The following is an 18,362-nucleotide window of genomic DNA, read 5'->3' on the forward strand; positions in this document are numbered from 1 at the left end:
AGTTCTGGCCGGAGAACACGCTCCCTCTGCCTGGAGCGTCCGCAGGTGTCGAGAGCCCGCTTCTTAGCCGGATGCACGACGCTGACACCCTTCCCGGGCGGCCTCCCCTCGCGTCCCCGTCGCCAAGCTCAGTTCCCTGACTCCACGAGCCTCCTCCCCTTCCTCCGTCTCCCCTAAGGTGCCTACTCCCGCGATTGAAGAGCGCCCATCTTCCCAGGCCGGGCAAAACCCGGAGAGCTGGAATCCCTCTCCTGGAGCGCCCGGGCGGCTACTGGGCATGCTCCGTCGTCAGGCAGGTTCGGGGCCGCGAGCGCGTGTGCGCCTCGCAGATTCCTCCTGCGGCCGCGCGTCCTCCGCCTCCCGAGCAGGGAGCGGGCGCATGATGGCGGCGGCGGCGGCGGGGAGCGCCAGGAGCGCCAGGAGCGCCAGCAGCGACAGCAGCGGCGGCGGCGGCGGCGGCAGCAGCAGCAGCGACACGTCCAGCACCGGCGAGGAGGAGAGGATGCGGCGCCTCTTCCAGACGTGCGACGGCGACGGCGATGGCTACATTAGCAGGTACTCGGGGAGGTCCGCGAAACGGGCTGGGGCGCGATCAGCCTCTCGGCGCTGCCCTTGACCTCTCCTCTGGCCCCTCGTCCCCAACTTCCAGCAAGTTGCTCAGAAGCTCACGCGGAAAGTTGCCTGCGACTCTGAGAGCGCGTCGCCAGCTCGGCCACTGAGGCCGAGGGGCTGCTCTGCTTGTCTTCTGGAGGTGCCAGTTAGTCCAACTTTTCCTAGCGCCGTCTTTGTCTGGGCATTGGGAGACATCTCTTTCGGATGCGAGTTCTCCCCCGGGGCCCGGAGCGCTCCTGCCTGTGGGGAGACGAGTTATGGCCACTTGTTCCCGATAGAAGAGGCTGCCCTGCAGATGTGGGTGTCAAGGTGCTGGGCCACCGGGCAGCGATCTTGTCCGGTTGCTCGGTGGACAGACCCGGGGCCGGACCAGGATAGGGATGCGCTGTCAGTGACAGAGTTGACCATGAAAACAAGCTGTGAAAAACTTTCGTGTGGCACAGAGACCCTGCGTTCCCAACTTCGGAGTCCAAAGAATGGGCATAGTTTGCCGCTCAGTACTGATTTAAACCTATTAGCCTGAGGGGAACGACGCGCTCAGGTGCACACTGGGGGTTTACAGGTGAGGCTGGAAATAGACCCTACGCCCTAGCCCGGCTCCGCGCTCTAACCAGGTGAGCCTCCGGAGGGGTCTCGGGCGCCTCTGCGCGACCACTCCTAACCCTCGCTGTGCTTGCTTCCAGCTCCCCTACAGGGGCGGTGTTGCAACGTCAAGCGGCAGGGCTTGGCAAAATAATTACTTCTGCCCAAATTTTTATCACTTATCGGACACTGATGGTGAAGAAGGTAATCGTAATGTTTTCTGGTATGCTTATATGAAAGGTCGACACCGGGCGCTGAAGTCTGTACGCGCCGAAATGTGAATTGCCTTCAAAGGCGTAGGCAGCCTGAATTGTGTACCACATCTTTCTTTAGCCTTTGTCTTGGTGATGCTGAAGATACTCTGAAAATTCCAGGATGCCTCCTGCTGATTGTCCTTGCCTACCTAGAGAAAAAAAGAGTGGGGAATCCCTCCCCACCCCCAAATTAGAAAAAAAAAAAATCTCTGAAACAGGTGGTTTGACATGTAAAAGAATTTGACAGTTAAAAAAATAATTATTTATTTGGGACTTCACTCAATTATGATAATTCTTAGCTGAACTTTATTACTTTTCTGAAGTTTCATTGGGAAACATTAGAAAAATATCAGAAAACTGTATGGAGTAGTTATGTTATGAAATGGAAAAAAATATGTAACTCTAGTTGACCTAATATAGATTTTTATCTGGAAGTCTTTCCCTGTTTGGGTTCTGGGTTAAAAAAATTTCATCCTATAGTTTAGGGTTTTGGGTTTTTTTTAACTTTATTTATTTATTTTTGGCTGCGTTGGGTCTTCATTGCTGCGCGCGAGCTTTCTCTAGTTGCTGAGACAGGGGGGCTACTCTTCGTTGCGGTGCGCGGGCTTCTCATTGCCGTGGCTTCTCTTGTTGCAGAGCACGGGCTCTAGGCGTGCAGGCTTCGGTAGTTGTGGCTCGCGGGCTCAATAGTTGTGGCTCACGGGCTTAGTTGCTCTGCGGCATGTGGGATCTTCCCGGACCAGGACTTGAACCCCTGTCCCTTGCATTGGCAGGCGCATTCTTAACCACTGCGCCACCAGGGAAGTCCCGTTTAGGGTTTTTTTGTTGTTGTTTTTCTACTTGAAAAGCCGTTATCTCATTTGCAATAATAAAAACTATCTACATCCTTCATGTTAGAATGCAAAAAAGAATTTAATTTCACATGGGCAAGAGTACATATAGAAAACTAGCAAAATTCTCTCCTTTCCTCCCACTAATCCTATCAATATGTTGCTTTACCTGAACTACACTTTCTGTGTAAATGCTCATATTATTTTGAATGGGGGCTATATGAGCACTGAAGGATAATGAATTCTTTAAGCACAGTTTGAGAACTTTGTTTTGGAGGGTGAAGCAGTGTGAGGGCATGATGTTAAAGAAGGAATTTTAGATGAAGGTAGAAACCTGCTGGGGCAAACGTGGGAAAAAATGTTATCCGTCCTTGAGCCACATCACTTTAATATATCTGCTTGAAAGTTGGAAGGCATGGGCAGTAGTGGACCCAAAGCCAAAACTTTAGCTGTGGGCAGAGTTGCCCTGGAAGTTATTTTTAGGCTGTGACAGAATTTCCATATAGGAGGAGTTCAGGGGTGGCAATCTCATTGAGAGCAGGCACCAAAGAACTTGTCTAAAAGTGTGTTTACATAGCAAGCACAGTTTTATTGGAATATATGTTTATTTGGTATGCTTGAGGAATGGGGTTAATGAAAATAATGACTCCCTTTCCAATGTCACTCCTTTGTGCTGCCCCTATTTAATGACTTTACTGACCACTGTATAGTGGGAGATAAGGTGTGGAATGCTGTGAATTTTCTCTTTTATTAAACATGAGAGTTGGGCTTTCTGCTTTAAAACCTTGGAAACCTTGAATTCTCCTAAAGATGTCAAGTTTATGCTAATCATAAATAGCTGTATCCTTTAGGATTTCAGTTTGTCTATATATAATAGAATCACAGTCAAATAAGTGTTGACTGTCACACCTAGAAGTCTTGAGGTGGGCCATCCACGCTGAGGCAGCAGCTGCAGAATGGTATCAATGTCCCCCTTCCTTGTATCTTTCTGCATTGCATTCTTCACATGGAGCGTTCATCCTCATAGTTATGTCGCAGTCCTAAAATGATTGCTCTGTCTCCAACTTCATCTCCAAGTTCTAGGGAGCGAAGGTGTAAGAGGAAGCTGAAATGAATGCTGCCTGTATCATCAAAGCACAGCTTTCCCAGATCCCTAAATTGACTTCATGTTGGTCAAACTACATCACTGTACCATGCCTACTTGCAGTAGAGTTTAAGGAAGTATATCATCCAATTGGGTCCATCGCCTCCTATACAAAAGCTGAGTTCTGTTATTAAGAGCGGGAAATGGATATTGGGTAGGCAAGTAGCAACCAATACGTATAATAAAACTCCCCATGTTAACCTAAAGTCAACTGTATTGGCTCCAGTCCTTTTACCTAGCCATTATCCTCAAACAGGAGTGAGCTGGAGATGTTATATTTGGAGGAAGGATGAGTGGAAGAGAGACTGAGGCCATTGGGGAAATATCAGGGTACATCATTTCAGGAAGCAGGGAGGTAAGAGTTAGGGCTTTGTGTCTTAAATATCCCCTTGGCTCAGCCTTCCTCCCCAAACTGACAAAAAGGGTATTAGCTAGCTGGAGGTTCCTGGAGTTACTACTTCTGCCCTGGAACTCCCAGCCTGCCAGAGGGACCCAGAATCATTTCCATGGATACTTAAGCTGGAGCAAACAACTACCATCAGGTGGAGCCAAGCCATAGCTTGGACAGGGCAGGATTTGGGCTGCACAGTGTGAGCACAGCAGGCTCTTCTGGTGCATTTATTAACCTTACAATGAGTTTTGGGAGCCCTATATATCATGTTATAGGAGATGGAGGTTTTACTCTATTTGTTGAAATTAATCTCCCTTTGGAATTTTAAAGCTTCTTGTTTTTATCCTTCAGTTTAAGAAACCATGTTGAACATTTTGACAAATATCTAAAACCAACACTTAACATTTATATCTAGTCCCCAAGCCTCAGCTTAAACACTGTTGCCTTAGAGAGAACTTCCATGACCACTGTATCAAAGTGTTAGAGAATTCCCTGGCGGTCCAGTGGTTAGGACTCAGCGCTTTCACTGCCGAGAGCATAGGTTCAATTCCTTGTTCGCGGAACTAAGATCCCACCATTGGCTTTCTTCCAAAGCACTCTTTACAACTTGTAATTGCATTTCTATTTATTACTTTGCCCATTTATTGTCATTCTCCCATTGGCCTTCATGAGGGCCAGAATCATGTCTGTTTTATTAAAACAGTACACTCAGGATCTAGCACAGTATTTGCCATATAGCACTCAGTCAGTAAATTCTGATGAATAAATGACCAAGAATAAAGAGTGGTATGTTCATGTAGGTTGAACAATCTTTCAAGCATTTTCCATGTTTATGAGATACTTAAATGTAAGTATATTTTATTATATAATATTTTCCTTTAAAATAACTTCTTTTTGGTTATATAAAAGGTATTTTTGGTGATGAAAATTTGCAAAATACAGAAATATATAAAAATAAAATCAAAATCATCCATTATCCCATAATTAAGGTGTATTATTTCTGTTTTCCTGGTGACATATCTATACCATATCATTCCTCTAGTACGTTTAAAATGATTCGATAAAAGGAAAGGCATCTCATGTTCATGGTTAGGAAGTTTTAATATCGTTATGATGGCAATACTCCCCCATTTCACCCCAACCTCCCCAGCCCTAGGTAACCATTAATCTACTTTCTATCTCTATTGATTTGCCTATTACGGATATTTCATGTAAATGGAATCATACATTATGTGACCTGTAGTTGCTTGTGTTTTGGTGTCATATACAAGAAGGTTTTGCCTAATCCAAGGTCACAAAGATTCACTCCTATGTTTTCTTCTGAGAGTTTCATAGATATAGCTCTTACATTTAGGTTTGTGATCCATTTTGAGTTTGTGTGTATGGTGTGAAGAAGGGGTCCAGGTTCATTCTTCTGCATGTGGCTATCAAGTTGTTCCAGCACCATTTGTTGAAAAGACTATTCTTTCCTATTTTCATGACACTCTTGTCAACAATCAATTGACCATAAACGTAAGAGTTTATTTCTGAACGCTCAGTTCTTTTCCATTGGTACATATGCCTATCCTTATACCAGTACCACACTATTTTGATTACTGTTGCTTTGTTGTAAGTTTTGAAATTGAGAAGTGTGAATCCTCCAGTTTTGTTCTTCTCTTTTTAAGATTGGTTATTCTTAGTCCTCTGAGTTCCCATACACATTTTAGGATCAGCTTGTCAATTTCTTCAAAACAGGCAGCTGGAATATTTGATTGGGATTGTTTTGAATTTATAGACCAATTTGTTCACTTGCATTTTTAGTAAGTATATTTTTCAGGATAGTTTTGTTTTTTTCCACCAGCCCTTTATTTTACAGTCTTTTAATTTGGAGTCAGCAGGTTAGTGAACATCTGAAGTAATAATAGCAAATGTGTATAGAAGCTTTTATAGTTTACAATCAATTGGTCCATATATTATCTCATTTAACTCTTGCAACAGGAATTAATATCTCTGTTTTAAGACAGGGAGCCAAGACAACATAGCCTCTAAGGAAAAAGAATGAACCTGTGGCCCTTACCTGAGAGCCTTTTTTACCATAAATGCTGCGCAGCTAACACAAGAAAACCTATTAAAACCCCTAAAGCCTTAAAGTTATTTCCTGTTTAATTTACCCAAGGTCTATGGTGCAGATGAATTTTCATTTTTAAACTGGCTTCTTAGCATCAGTGGGAATGGCATTTAAATTCTTGGTACAGAAGGTGAGGCATTTGCATTCTAAATGAGTTTCCATGGGGGTCTCAGCTGGGGAGACTCTCTGTTGTTCAGTAAATTGAAAATCTCTTTAAGTGTTAGTCCCAGAGTAGAAACCATATGGAGAGAAAGGGCATTTCCTTAGAGAACAGTTAATTGTCAGCTTCTCATTGTCATTTCAAAATGTCAGTTTAAATATGTAAATGAGTAATTACTAAATCCGTGCAATTGATTATTGATGACTCTGATGGGAGAAAAAGAGTTGGGTAGGCAGAAGGACTCTCTGGACCTATTCATTGTTCAAATATTTGGATCCCTGTCCCTTAGCAAAGTGAAAATGTAAACGGAACAAATTGCTAGGTTGACCCAATAAGCATTAAATGTGTTTGTCTGATGTGACAGTTGTTAGTTGAGTTTAAGTGTAGCCCTCAGTTGAATATTTAGTTGTGAAACTTTTGCTTGGAAAATTCTAGATAGATGAGCTCTTTGTTTAATTTTTTAAATATTCACATCACAATGTAGAAGATAATTGAAAATACATCTTAGACTTGGTGTTAATTGGGCATCTATTCAACATTGTGGCAAGTGCCATAGATTAAGACACCTGTTGTCTATTGTTTAAAAGTTCTCATGTACACATTTGTGATACAGATGAAGGAAGTAAAAACAGATAGGGTGAAAGAGGGCATTTATATAAAAGTGTGACTGCATTTCATTTAAATGTCAGAATTTTTCACTTATTTACAAAAAATCAGAACTTTTTTCTGAGAATAACAACCTTAACAGAATATTCCACATTAGAGGTTAATGCTTTTAGGCAAGAGTTTTACTTTAACAATTGTATGTACTGTAGTCTTAACCTGAGTGTACTTCATGATAAACAGGGTGGAAATCATTGAGAGAATATTTTTGGGGAAGTATTTACTCTTCTAAAAATATGTTGGCAGTTTTATATTTATTGTAAGCAAAGGGGGAAATCAGTGCTGCTCATCTCCCTCCCCCTTCTTGGTTTCCTAAGTTCCTTCATCTCGGACCAGAATTATTCTCCTAGTGTCGTAACATGCAGGCTCGGCTCCTCCAGGCCACTTTACGTGGACATTAAAGTCATTTTTCTATAAAATAAAGCTGAGCAGGCAGCTCCTCGTAAAGTCCTTCAACAGTTAGTTGCCTGTTTCTTACAGCTAATTTCAGACTCCTCCTAGGGCCGTTTGATTTGAAGCGCCTGGCCATCTGGCACAGTGATTGTATCCCCTCTAGCATTATCTTTCACACTCCCTCCTCTGGCAGGCCCAGCTATTCCAAACTTCAGTGCTTTGCACATGCAGCTCCTCTGTAAGTGCTCTTCTCTCCCCCTTGTTGTCTGGTAAGCACCTTCTCAGTTTTCCTAGACTCAGTTCTCATGCAGCTCTTTCTCTCTGGAGACTTTCCCTCATGCCTCAGGACCTTATACACACTCCTAGGCCAGCTCTGCTCACCTTTGATATTCTCACTGTTTCCATTTCCTTGCTTCCCACACTCAAGGCAGAGACTATACTTCTTTTGTCTTTTGTCTTCATAAACTCAGTGCCCAACACGTAATAGAAATTTATTAAATATTGATCAAATAAAATTGTTCATGTGTAATGGTAATTTCAAACACTTTAGAATACTTAGAAAAAGATTTATCAGGTTTTGTCCAACTTAGAAGAAGCTGAGAACCTAAATGGCTGTCGACAGATGAGTGGATAAAGATGTGGTACATATATACAATATATAAAATATATAATATATATAATATAATATATAATATATAAAACATATATAAAAAAGAATGAAATAATGCCATTTGCAGCAACATGGATGCAAGTAGAGATTATCATACTAAGTGAAGTAAATCAGAAAGAGGAAGATGAATACCATATGATACCACTTACATGTGGAATCTAAAATATGATACAAATGAACTTGTTTACAAAACAGAAACAGACTCACAAAGAAAACTTATGGTTACCAAGGGGAAAGGGGGTAGGGGAGGGATAAATTAGGAGTTTGGGATTAGCAGATATAAACTACTATATATAAAACAGATAAATAACAAGGTCCTACTTTATAGCACAGGGAACTATATTCAATATCCTGTAACAAACCATAGTGGAAAATAATATGAAAAAGAATTTATGTATAAGTGAATCACTTTGCTGTACACCAGAAACTAACACAACATTGTAAATCAACTATACTTCAATAAAAAAGAAGAAGCTGAGAAATTTACATTTGAAAATATGTATCATGTGCATTTTACCTAATCTAGAATATTAGGGTGATGGGGACTCTGTGCCCCTTCAACTAACTAGTCATGTGACTTTAGGCAAGTCACACACACCTCTCCAATCAGTCTTCTTCTATAAAGTGATTTTAACATCTTTTTCAGGACTGAAAGAGTTTTATTTTCTGGACTGTAGGTACTAGGATGTTTTTGGTAGCATATTTTTTTGGAAAAGCATACTGTTTAAATTAGTCCCATTGGGCAACTGTTGGTGTATGCTTGTGAACTAACTGTGATAAATCCATAGTTTCTCTGTATTAGTAGCTGTTATCATCCAATAGGCTTCAATACCATCTAGTTAGTAGTATTTTCAAAAGCATTGAACTGTTGTTTAGGTTCTGTGTCAGTTCCTGAGTAAAGATTATAAGATGAAGTAAATGAAAAAAAAAAACAAAACTACTCTTAATTGTGTATTCTAGTTGTTATTAAAAAGTTGTTTGGCAGTTGACCACATGGTTCTATCCTGACTCTTTCAGGGTAGATAAATGCTTTAAAAACTATTTTCAAATTAATATTTATAGTCCACTTTTCTTAGGCTATTCCTTTCTGGTTACTGGGTATTCACAGTGAACAAACATTTTAAACTAATCACGGAATAAAAAACTAATAATAGAATTAAGGGAATTTATTTAATCCTAACTTGTGTTATAGTAACTTCTATTCAGTTTCTTTCACCTACCAGATTATAAACTTCATGAGTGTAACAATCATGCCTTTTATCTCTCACACCACCTGACACTATTCCTTGTACATAAATGCTGTGTACATAGATGTTAAATCAGTGTTGAATGAATGAAGTGACGGATTAATACTACCTTAAGACAAAATTATGTTGCTACTTCTACACTTGCAAGGTAGGATTTTGACTTTTCTCATTCCTAAAATAGAGAAAAACTCCTGTGCCAGTGTTAACCTGTCTCTAACTGTATGCTTACATGCTTCCAGATTTACCATCAGTAAAATAACATGGAACGAGGAAAACACAAAGACTATTGCCATGTAAGTTAGTTTGTTGAAGTCCCCTATTTTGGTAATATAAAATAAAGGTTCCCTTAAAGGAGTAATTTGCTATCCATAGTGGTTTTTTACTTTATAGATTCCTTCTCAATCTTCAGTCCCTATAGCATCTGCTGACTGTCACACCAGAGCAAATTTAAGAATATTAATTTTTATTTTTAAATGTTTATTGCATGCCCACTGTATGCACAGAGGAATTCAAAGATGGGTGTGTTACAGCATCTTCCTTTAAGGAGTGTTTGGTCTTATGCAATAAGTACACACATGACCAGAGACAAGGAGAAGTGCAAAGCATCTAGGAAGGTTCAGGGGAAGGGAGGAAAACAACTGGGCTTTATAGGAGGATGTTGTTCTAGTAAGTTTGTTGCAAGGAATATGTAACTGGCCCAGACTGGTCGCTTAGCTTCACCTCCCATCATAGATCATGGCCTCTGTCTTTACTTCAGCCAGAGTGGCTCTAGCGATGGCTTCCCTGCTGCCCTGCACTCTCCCACAGACAAAGGAGCCAAGGGCAGCCCTGATGACAGGGAGAGACCGCCCTGCAGAGGCCCGGGCTTCCTCAGCGACTGCCTGGACCTGTCAGGTGCGCGCAACCCTGGGCTGTTGTGGAGGTCACGCCCTGTGGAGCAGCAACCAGTGAGAGACAGGAAACCGGAGGGAACCAGCTGTTAAGCTGCTCCTCCTTCCTCCCCGCCGAGGACCTGTTCTGATTGCAGTAGTTTCCTCTGGCCTCTGTAAGACCAGACAACCAGCTACGTGTGCTGCAGAGCTGTGGCCAGCTTGCTTGCACACCCCTTATATTAGCTCTCTCCGCTTTGTTTCCTCACTCAGCTTTTCCCTTCACTCGTGCTTTCCTGAGACTGCACCCCCAATAATGTATAAGCATGTAAGTTTAAGACAGAACCCGTGTAAACAGCTCACAAAAAGGAGATTATTATTTAAATACATTGGGCCTCATTGGCCCTGAACCTAATTGCAAAAAAATTAAAAAATAAAAAATGCATTCAATAAGGAAAAATACAAAGAAAAAGAGATCATTCTTAATCTCATCTACCCAGAGATAGTAAGAGTAAAGACACAACAGATACACACAGATATGACGTAGTGCTCATTATTTGTTGCGCACATCTATCCCTACTTCTCTTCTTTCCAAAAGATCCCTAACAAAATTGCAGGCAGCCTCTCCTCCTCCAAGAAACCCATGTATTGCAGGGTCCCACCTCCCAATGTAAGGGGAAGCCTGACAGATCTAAGGGTAGTCCCAGCCTCTTGATAACATTTGAGTTAGGAATGGACATGTGATAAGACTTGCACTAATGAGTCTCTAGAAAAAGTGTGCTGGAGATAGCTAGAAAAGGTTTCCACGTTCTTCTGGTAGAGTTTCTGAAAGCAGCTCCTTCTCTCTTTCCCTCCCAAATGGGAGATAAACATGAAGAGGATGCATGTACCCTTGATTGCCAGTAGTAGCCACTACAGATCCAAAGGAGATTAATATTAGGAAGAAGACCACACTTTTAAGGGAGAGGAACAGCATGGAAACAGCTAGAGCCTTCATGATATTGATTGAACCACCCTGCCTCTAGCCTTCCTGCTGCACAATACATTTCTTTATTATTTAAGATCTCTTGAGTTATATCTTCTTTACTTATGCCCTAAAACATACTAATGTATTTATATATAAATGGGATTTTACTAGGCAGGGTGTTTTGTAATCTACTTTTTTTTTTACATACTATATCATGCAAATTTGCCATGTAAATATAGACCTCATATCACCATTTAAAATTAAGTATTGCATGGTGTGTGTGTGTTTGTGTGTGTGTGTGTAACTTGATATATTATACTAGTTGTCTCTCTCCAGAAATTTTATTTTACTTTCTTAGTTTATTTGTTGCTTACCGCAAAACTCAGTGGCTTAAAACAACACATATTTATCATCTCACAGTTTTGTGGGTCTTGAATCCAAGCATGGCTTAGCTGGGTCCTCTATTTAAGGGTCTCTTAAGAGGCTGCAGTCAGGGTATCTGCTGGAGCCAAAGTCATCTCAGGGTTCAACTGGGCAGGTCCGTTTCTCAGCTTCCTCAGTGGTTGTTGACAGGATCCAGTTCCTGGAGAGCTGTTGGACTGACGGCTTCAGTTCCTTCCTCACTGTTGACCCGAGGCCACCCTCTGTTCCTTACTCGATGCTCCTCTTCCCCAGAGCAAGCGAACAAGAAGGGCCAGCAAGACAGAAGCCACAGTCTTTTGTACCATGATCTCAGAAGTGACATCCATCACTTTAGCAGTATTCTGTTCTTTAGAATCAAGTCCCACGGTCCAGCTGACACTCAAGGGGAGGGGATTACATAAGGGTGTGACTCCCAGGAGGCAGGGATCATCGGGAGCTTTTTTAGAAGGCTACCTGTCCCACTTTCTGACTTACAGACAGTTACCTGTAAGCCAAGGAGAGAGAGGCCTCAGAATGAAATCAACACTTCTGATACCTTGATCTTGGACCTCTAGCCTCTAGAGTCGAGAGAAAATAAATTTCTGTTGTTTAAGCCACCTAGTCTGTGGTACTTTGTTATGGCAGCACTAAAAAACTAATAAACCCCTCTATGAATATCTAGGTTAATATATTACTAATTGCCTTCCAGAATTTACTGTGCCTTCTGGAACCTGTAAAATTGCCCATTTCCTCACATATTCAGTAATGTTACACATTATTACCTTTTTTAGCCTTCACCAATCTGACCTCTGAATAATGGGATCACATTATTTAATTTTACAGTTCTTTGAATCCTAGTAAATTTGGACATCTTTTTGATTTATTTATTGACTAGCTCTGTTTCTAATTTGTGTATTTTCTCAATTCTCATTTTTTTTCTGTTAGAGAATTTGTGTTTTTCTTTTTGGTTTATAAGAAGTCTTTGTATATTAGGAATATTAATTTTTTGTCAGGTTGGAAATGTTTTCCCCAAATTTTTGCTTTCGTTTGAAATTTGTGATATCTTTTGCAAAACATAAGTTTTAAATATAAATGTAGCCAAATCTGTCACTTTCTTCTTTTACTTTTTCACATCGAGCTCAGTAGATAAATATTGGCATTTTCTTATAGCTATCTTATGGTTCATTTATAAATATCTAATTCTTCTGGAATTTATGTGTATATGATTTACATGATAGGAAGCATCATTTTTTCCCCAAATGATTAGTCATTTGTCCTAATCCCATTTAATAAATCCATTCTTTCCCTGATGATCTGAATGTACACTTTATTATATACTAACTTTAAAAGTATATATATTTGCATTTGATTATAGATCCTACATTTTCTTTTATTGATCTATCTGTTCTTGTATTAATACTGTTACTTCATAATATGGTTAAATATGCCATATGGATTGGCTTCCCTCATTGTCTCTCCTCAACCCCAAAAAAACCATTTTGGCTATTTCCAGGCATTTTTCCCATCTAAGAGAGCTTTAGAAATTCCATTGAATTTTTTTTCCTTCTAGTTTTATTGAGGTATAATTGACATACAGCACCGTGTAAATTTAAGGTGTACATTATAAAGATTTGACTGACTTACATCATGAAATAATTACCACAATAAGTTTAGTGAACATCTATCATCTCATATAGATAGAAAATGAAAGAGAAAGGAAGAAACATTTTTCCTTGTGATGAACACTCTAAGGATTTACTCTCTTAACTACTTTCATATAATGTAACACACAGCGGTGTCAATTATACTTATTATGCTGTACATCACATCCCTAGTACTTACTTATCTTATAACTAGAAGCTTGTACCTTTTGACCGCCTTCATCCAATTCCCACTTCCTCCATCCCCCCACCTCCGGTAACCACAAATCTGATCTCTTTTTCTATGAGTTTGTTTGTTTGTTTGTTTGTTTTTGAAGTATAATTGACCTATAACACTGTGTTAGTTCCTGGTGCACAGCATAGTGATTGGATCTTTCCATACAATACAAAATGATGACCATGATAAGTCGAGTTACCATCTGTTCCCTTACAAAGATGTTACATTATTTTTGACTGTATTCCCCATGCTGTACCTTTAATCTGGTGACTCATTTATTTTGTAACTGGAAGTTTGTACCTCTTAATCTCCCTCACCTATTTCTCCCCTCCCCCTAACCACCTCCCCTCTGGCAACCATCTATTTATTCTCTGTATCTATGACTCTGTTTCTGTCTTGTTATGTTTGTTCATTAGTTTTGTTTTTTATATTCCACATATGAGTGAAATCATATGGTGTTTGTCTTTCTCCGTCTGACTTATTTCACCTAACACAATACCTTATAGGTCCATCCATGTTGTCACAAATGGCAAGATTTCATTTTTTATGACTGAGTAATATTATATTATATATATATACTATATATAATATTCTTAATATATATATATTCTTTATCCATTCATTTATTAGTGGGCACTTAGGTTGCTTCTGTATCTTGGTTATTGTAAATGCTACGATGAACATAGGGGTGCATATATCTTTTCAAATTAGTGTTTTTGTTTTCTTCAGATAAATACCCAGGAGTGGAATTGCTGGATCATACGGTAGTTCTATTTTTAATTTTTTAAGGAACCTCCATACTGTTTTCCATAGTGGCTGCACCAATTTACATTCACACCAACAGTGCACAAGTGTTCCCTTTTCTCCACCTCCTCATCAATACTTGTTATTTATTGTGTTTTTGGTAATAGCCATTTTTTTTTTTAATGCTATTCTTGTCTGCTTACATTCTTTTTATGTATGTATGTATGTATGTATGTATGTATGGCTGTGTTGGGTCTTCGTTTCTGTGCGAGGGCTTTCTCTAGTTGTGGCAAGCTGGGGCCACTCTTCATCGCGGTGTGGGGGCCACTCTTCATCGCGGTGTGGGGGCCACTCCTCATCGCGGTGCGCGGGCCTCTCACTATCGTGGCCTCTCGCTGCCGAGCACAGGCTCCAGACGCGCAGGCTCAGTAATTGTGGCTCACGGGCCGAGCCGCTCTGCGGCATGTGGGATCCTCCCAGACCAGGGCTCGAACCCGCGTCTCCCGCATTGGCAGGCAGACTCTCAACCACTGCGCCACCAGGGAAGCCCGGTAATAGCCATTTTGACAGGTGTGAGGCGATATCTCATTGTGGTTTTGATTTGCATTTCCCTGATGATTAGTGATATTGAGTTTCTGTTTATGTGCCTGTTGGTCATCTGTATGTCTTCTTTGGAAAAAATGTCTATTCAGTTTCTCTGCCAATTTTTAAACCGAATCATTTATTTTTTTTGATGTTGAGTTGTATGAGTTCTTTGTATATTTTGGATATTAACTCCTTATCAGGTACATTGTTTGCAAATATCATCTCCCATTCAATAGGCAGCCTTTTTGTTTTCTTGGTAGTATCCTTCACTGTGCAAAAGCTTTTTACTTTGATATGGAAATTTCATTGACTTTTAATTATCTGTTAATTTTAATTTCATTAACTTGTGATACATTTCTAAATTAATGTAGGAAGAATTGATATCTTTGCAAGCCAGTTTTTTCATAAGAGGGATTGTATACCTCTACATTTACTCAAGTCTTTTTTATGTCACTCAGTGGTTTTCCTCATATTTGCACATTATTTTTTGTTCTGTTTGTTTCTCTGTCTTTCCCTCCAGATTTTGCTGCTATCATGAATGGAGCTTTTTTTAAACCTCTTTGTTTTTCTAGTTGATAATTGATAGTGTATATTAAAGCTATTTATTTTATTTGTTCAAATATTTTATTTTTTCAACACATTTTTTGAGTGCTTACTAAGTAATAGCCACTGGTCTAATCACTGAGACTGTAGCAGTGATCAAAATAGACAAAATTCTCTGCCCTCAAGAAACTTACATTCTTGAGGGAGGGGATGAGATAAGTAGTAAACACAGAAGCAATATATAATCTGTCAGACGGTAAGAAGTACCAAATGAAGCAGGGAAGGGAATAGTCAGCACAAGCGAAGAGGTGAATTTTAATATTAAATATGGTAGTTAGGGGAGACCTCACTGAGAAAATAATTTTTGAGCCAAGACTTGAGGAGTTAGGGAGCAGCCGTTTATTTATGTGGAGGAATAAGTTTCCTGACTGAAGGAACAGCAAATGCAAAAGTCATGAGGCAGAAGCTGGTGCATCCAAAGAATAAGGAAGTCAGTGTGGCCGGCGTGAGAAAGGGAAGAGAAGTGGAAGATGCAGTAAGGAGGGGTAGATGGTATGGCCTGGTAGGTTACTGTAAGGACTTTGGCTTTTAGTCCGAGTCAGAGTTTCTTGCTTGATTCTGTAGGACTGTCTTTACTTACGTTCTCCATTTTTTTACTCCCCATAAAGTCCTCAACCCACTCAATTCTGGCATCTGTCACTCTCATCAATCCATGCTTTCACGACATTGCTAAGGTCACTGGTGACTTTGTCAGTAAATAAAATGGGCATTTTCAGTCCTTGCCTTGTGTGAATTACCTCTCAGCAGTCGACCATGCTGACCATTGCCCGCTGCTCGCAGCCCCGTCTCTTCCTGGCTCCCACGACCCCAGAGTCCTCTTGCTTTTCTCCCATCTGTCTGGCTCCTCCTTTCTGTCTCATTTGCAGGCTCACCTCTTCTACCTAACTCTCGAGGGTCAGAATTTCGCAAGGCATCAACTTTTGCCCCTTCCTCTTTTAACCTCATGCATTCTGTCTGGGCGTTTATGTTTCATCTCTCTTATTTATGTTTCAGCTTCAGTTATCTTTGAAGAGGCCACTGACTCCCATAGTAAATGTCCAGCTCAGACTTCTCTTCTGAGCCTCAGACCTGCAGGACAAATTAACTCAATTGCCTATAAATCATGTCCCACCAGATATTTCTAAAACATGCTGATTTATACCAGTCCAATATTGGATTCATCACCTCCCGCCTAGTCTTGCTATCTCAGCAAATGTGTCTCCATGTACACCCACTTACACAAGCCAGAAGAGATCTTGGCATCATCCTGGACACCCCCTTTTCCATCAACTCCCATACTGGTTTCACGACCAATTCCTAAGATTTTTTAAATTTAATTTTTATTTTATATTAGAATATAGTTGATTTACCATGTTGTGTTAGTTTCAGATGTACAACAAAGCGATTCAGTTATACGTATACATATGTCCACTCTTTTTCAGATTCTTTTCCCATATAGGTTATTACAGAATATTGAGTAGAGTTCCCTGTGCTACACAGTAGCCAAGTCCTATTATTTCACCTTCTAAATCTCTCTCATATCTGTCCAGTGCTTTCCATGTCTACTCCTGTCCTGCCAGCCTAATTCTCTCTCTCGGAGTGCTGCAGATACTCCTAACTGACTTTCTTGTGTCTCCTTTGGCCCTCCTCCCATCCAGCCTTCCACACTGTAGCCAGAGGAGATCTCTTCTGAAGTGCCAGTCTGCGCATGTCACCCCAGCTTAAAACCCTTCAGTTCGGTCAGATTCTTAACTTGGCTACCACAGGCCCTGCATGGTTCCACCTCCTTCTTCCTCTCCTGCCTCACCTTTTCTCTCCTCCTGGCTCTCTGTCCACCAACCACTCTAGTCCTTGAATTTCAGCTTCTCCGTCGTCATCTGCTGTCAGTTCCCATCCAGTTCCCCTGCGGCTGAATATATCCAGCTGTTCTCAAGCTCCTCAACTGAACTTCACCATCGCTTTTTCAGCCTTCCTTGGCCCTCCCTCCCGTCTTTCTTGCCTTCAGAGCACTTATTTCAATTTGTAACAATGTGTTCATTTGTGGGAATTTCTTGGTGAATGTCTTTCTGGCTCACTCCACCATGAGTTCGTGAGAACAGGGACTGTTTCTGTTCACCATTAAATCCTCAGGCCTAGTGCAGGAACCTGGCACACTGTAGGCACTCAGTAAATATTTGAGGAAAGAATCAGTGAAGCCCTTTTTGCTTCTTAGAACTAAACCAAACGTTGCATTTTTGCATAACTGGCACACTAGTACACGTATTTTTATTTGCATAAGCAACTTATTTCTATAAACATAAAAGCACCCCTTTTGAGAGGTTTCTGAGTTTTTCTGGAGCTGCTAGAGAAGGAATTGCTGTTGGGGATTTTCTTACTTTATCAAGATATGATATAACTCCTCTGTTCTTTGTGCATGCCCCCAGGGCTCAGGATTGAGTAAATACACACATTCTGAGTTGATAGCCATCCAACACTGTTAATGACTTTTCCAAATGTGTTAAGGGTGTTGTTCTGATTAGGGTGAAATCCACCTTCTGGAGGCTTCAGGAAAATATTGCAAGGGTGAGGTGCTATTTCTTGGTGTTTCTGTTGAACACTGCCCAGGGGACTATGAAATAGGCAGTCAGGAAACCCAAATCTGTGGGCAGATTTGAGATCAGAGCTGTGAGGTGTTTCCGAAGGATGCAAGGCCCAGAAAAGAAAGTAGAAAGTGGGGGAATGGCTGGGTCTGCTGAAGTCACATCGCCACACAGACAGTTCCAGAAGGCCAGAGGCCCAACTCTGTGGGTGGTCTGCAACTAATTTTGAGGTATTTTGACCTGACTGACAAGTCAAGCAAGAAGAGTACCAATATTTAAATCTTATTTATTTCCCTCAGTTTCTAATGTGCTGTGTGGGCATTAACTGGTGAAGGTTCCCAAACGTGTGGGTTAAACCTTTTTACTTTACCATTCAAACTGACCTTCGTTTCTAAAAACGTTTTTAAATGTATCACTAAAGTATAGTAGTTTTTGTTTATTTAGTATAACAATTTTTGTTTATTTAATAAATAAGTTATCACTCCTACTTATCTTGAATTCCTGATCATCTGATGGGAAGAACCTTTCACTTCTTATAGCTCTTCCTGAACTAACAATCCTTTTGGAACAGAGGATCCCTCTGGACATTCTAGTGTAATCCATAGCTTCCAGAACTGTTATTGTTTTCAACACCTGTGGATATTTTTTTAATGGTGCAAAGTGGCCATCCTTTAATATCAATTGTAATTATTTATTGTATGTC

The 18,362-nt window shown here is 40.6% G+C and overlaps 1 protein-coding gene across 1 annotated transcript in view; it reads left to right on the forward strand.

Annotated features, from left to right (window-relative positions):
• The first annotated feature begins 355 nt into the window (after positions 1-355).
• The window catches only part of MCC (MCC regulator of WNT signaling pathway), a 430,148-nt gene continuing 412,141 nt past the window's right edge, over positions 356-18,362 (forward strand). The window contains exon 1 of the mRNA XM_036845622.1: positions 356-555. Coding sequence (XP_036701517.1) covers positions 380-555 — 176 coding nt within the window. The 5' untranslated portion in view covers positions 356-379. The remainder of the gene's footprint in view (positions 556-18,362) is intronic.

This window comes from Balaenoptera musculus, chromosome 3 (genome assembly GCF_009873245.2).
Source record: "Balaenoptera musculus isolate JJ_BM4_2016_0621 chromosome 3, mBalMus1.pri.v3, whole genome shotgun sequence".
In the NCBI taxonomy this organism is placed as follows: Eukaryota; Metazoa; Chordata; class Mammalia; order Artiodactyla; family Balaenopteridae; genus Balaenoptera; species Balaenoptera musculus.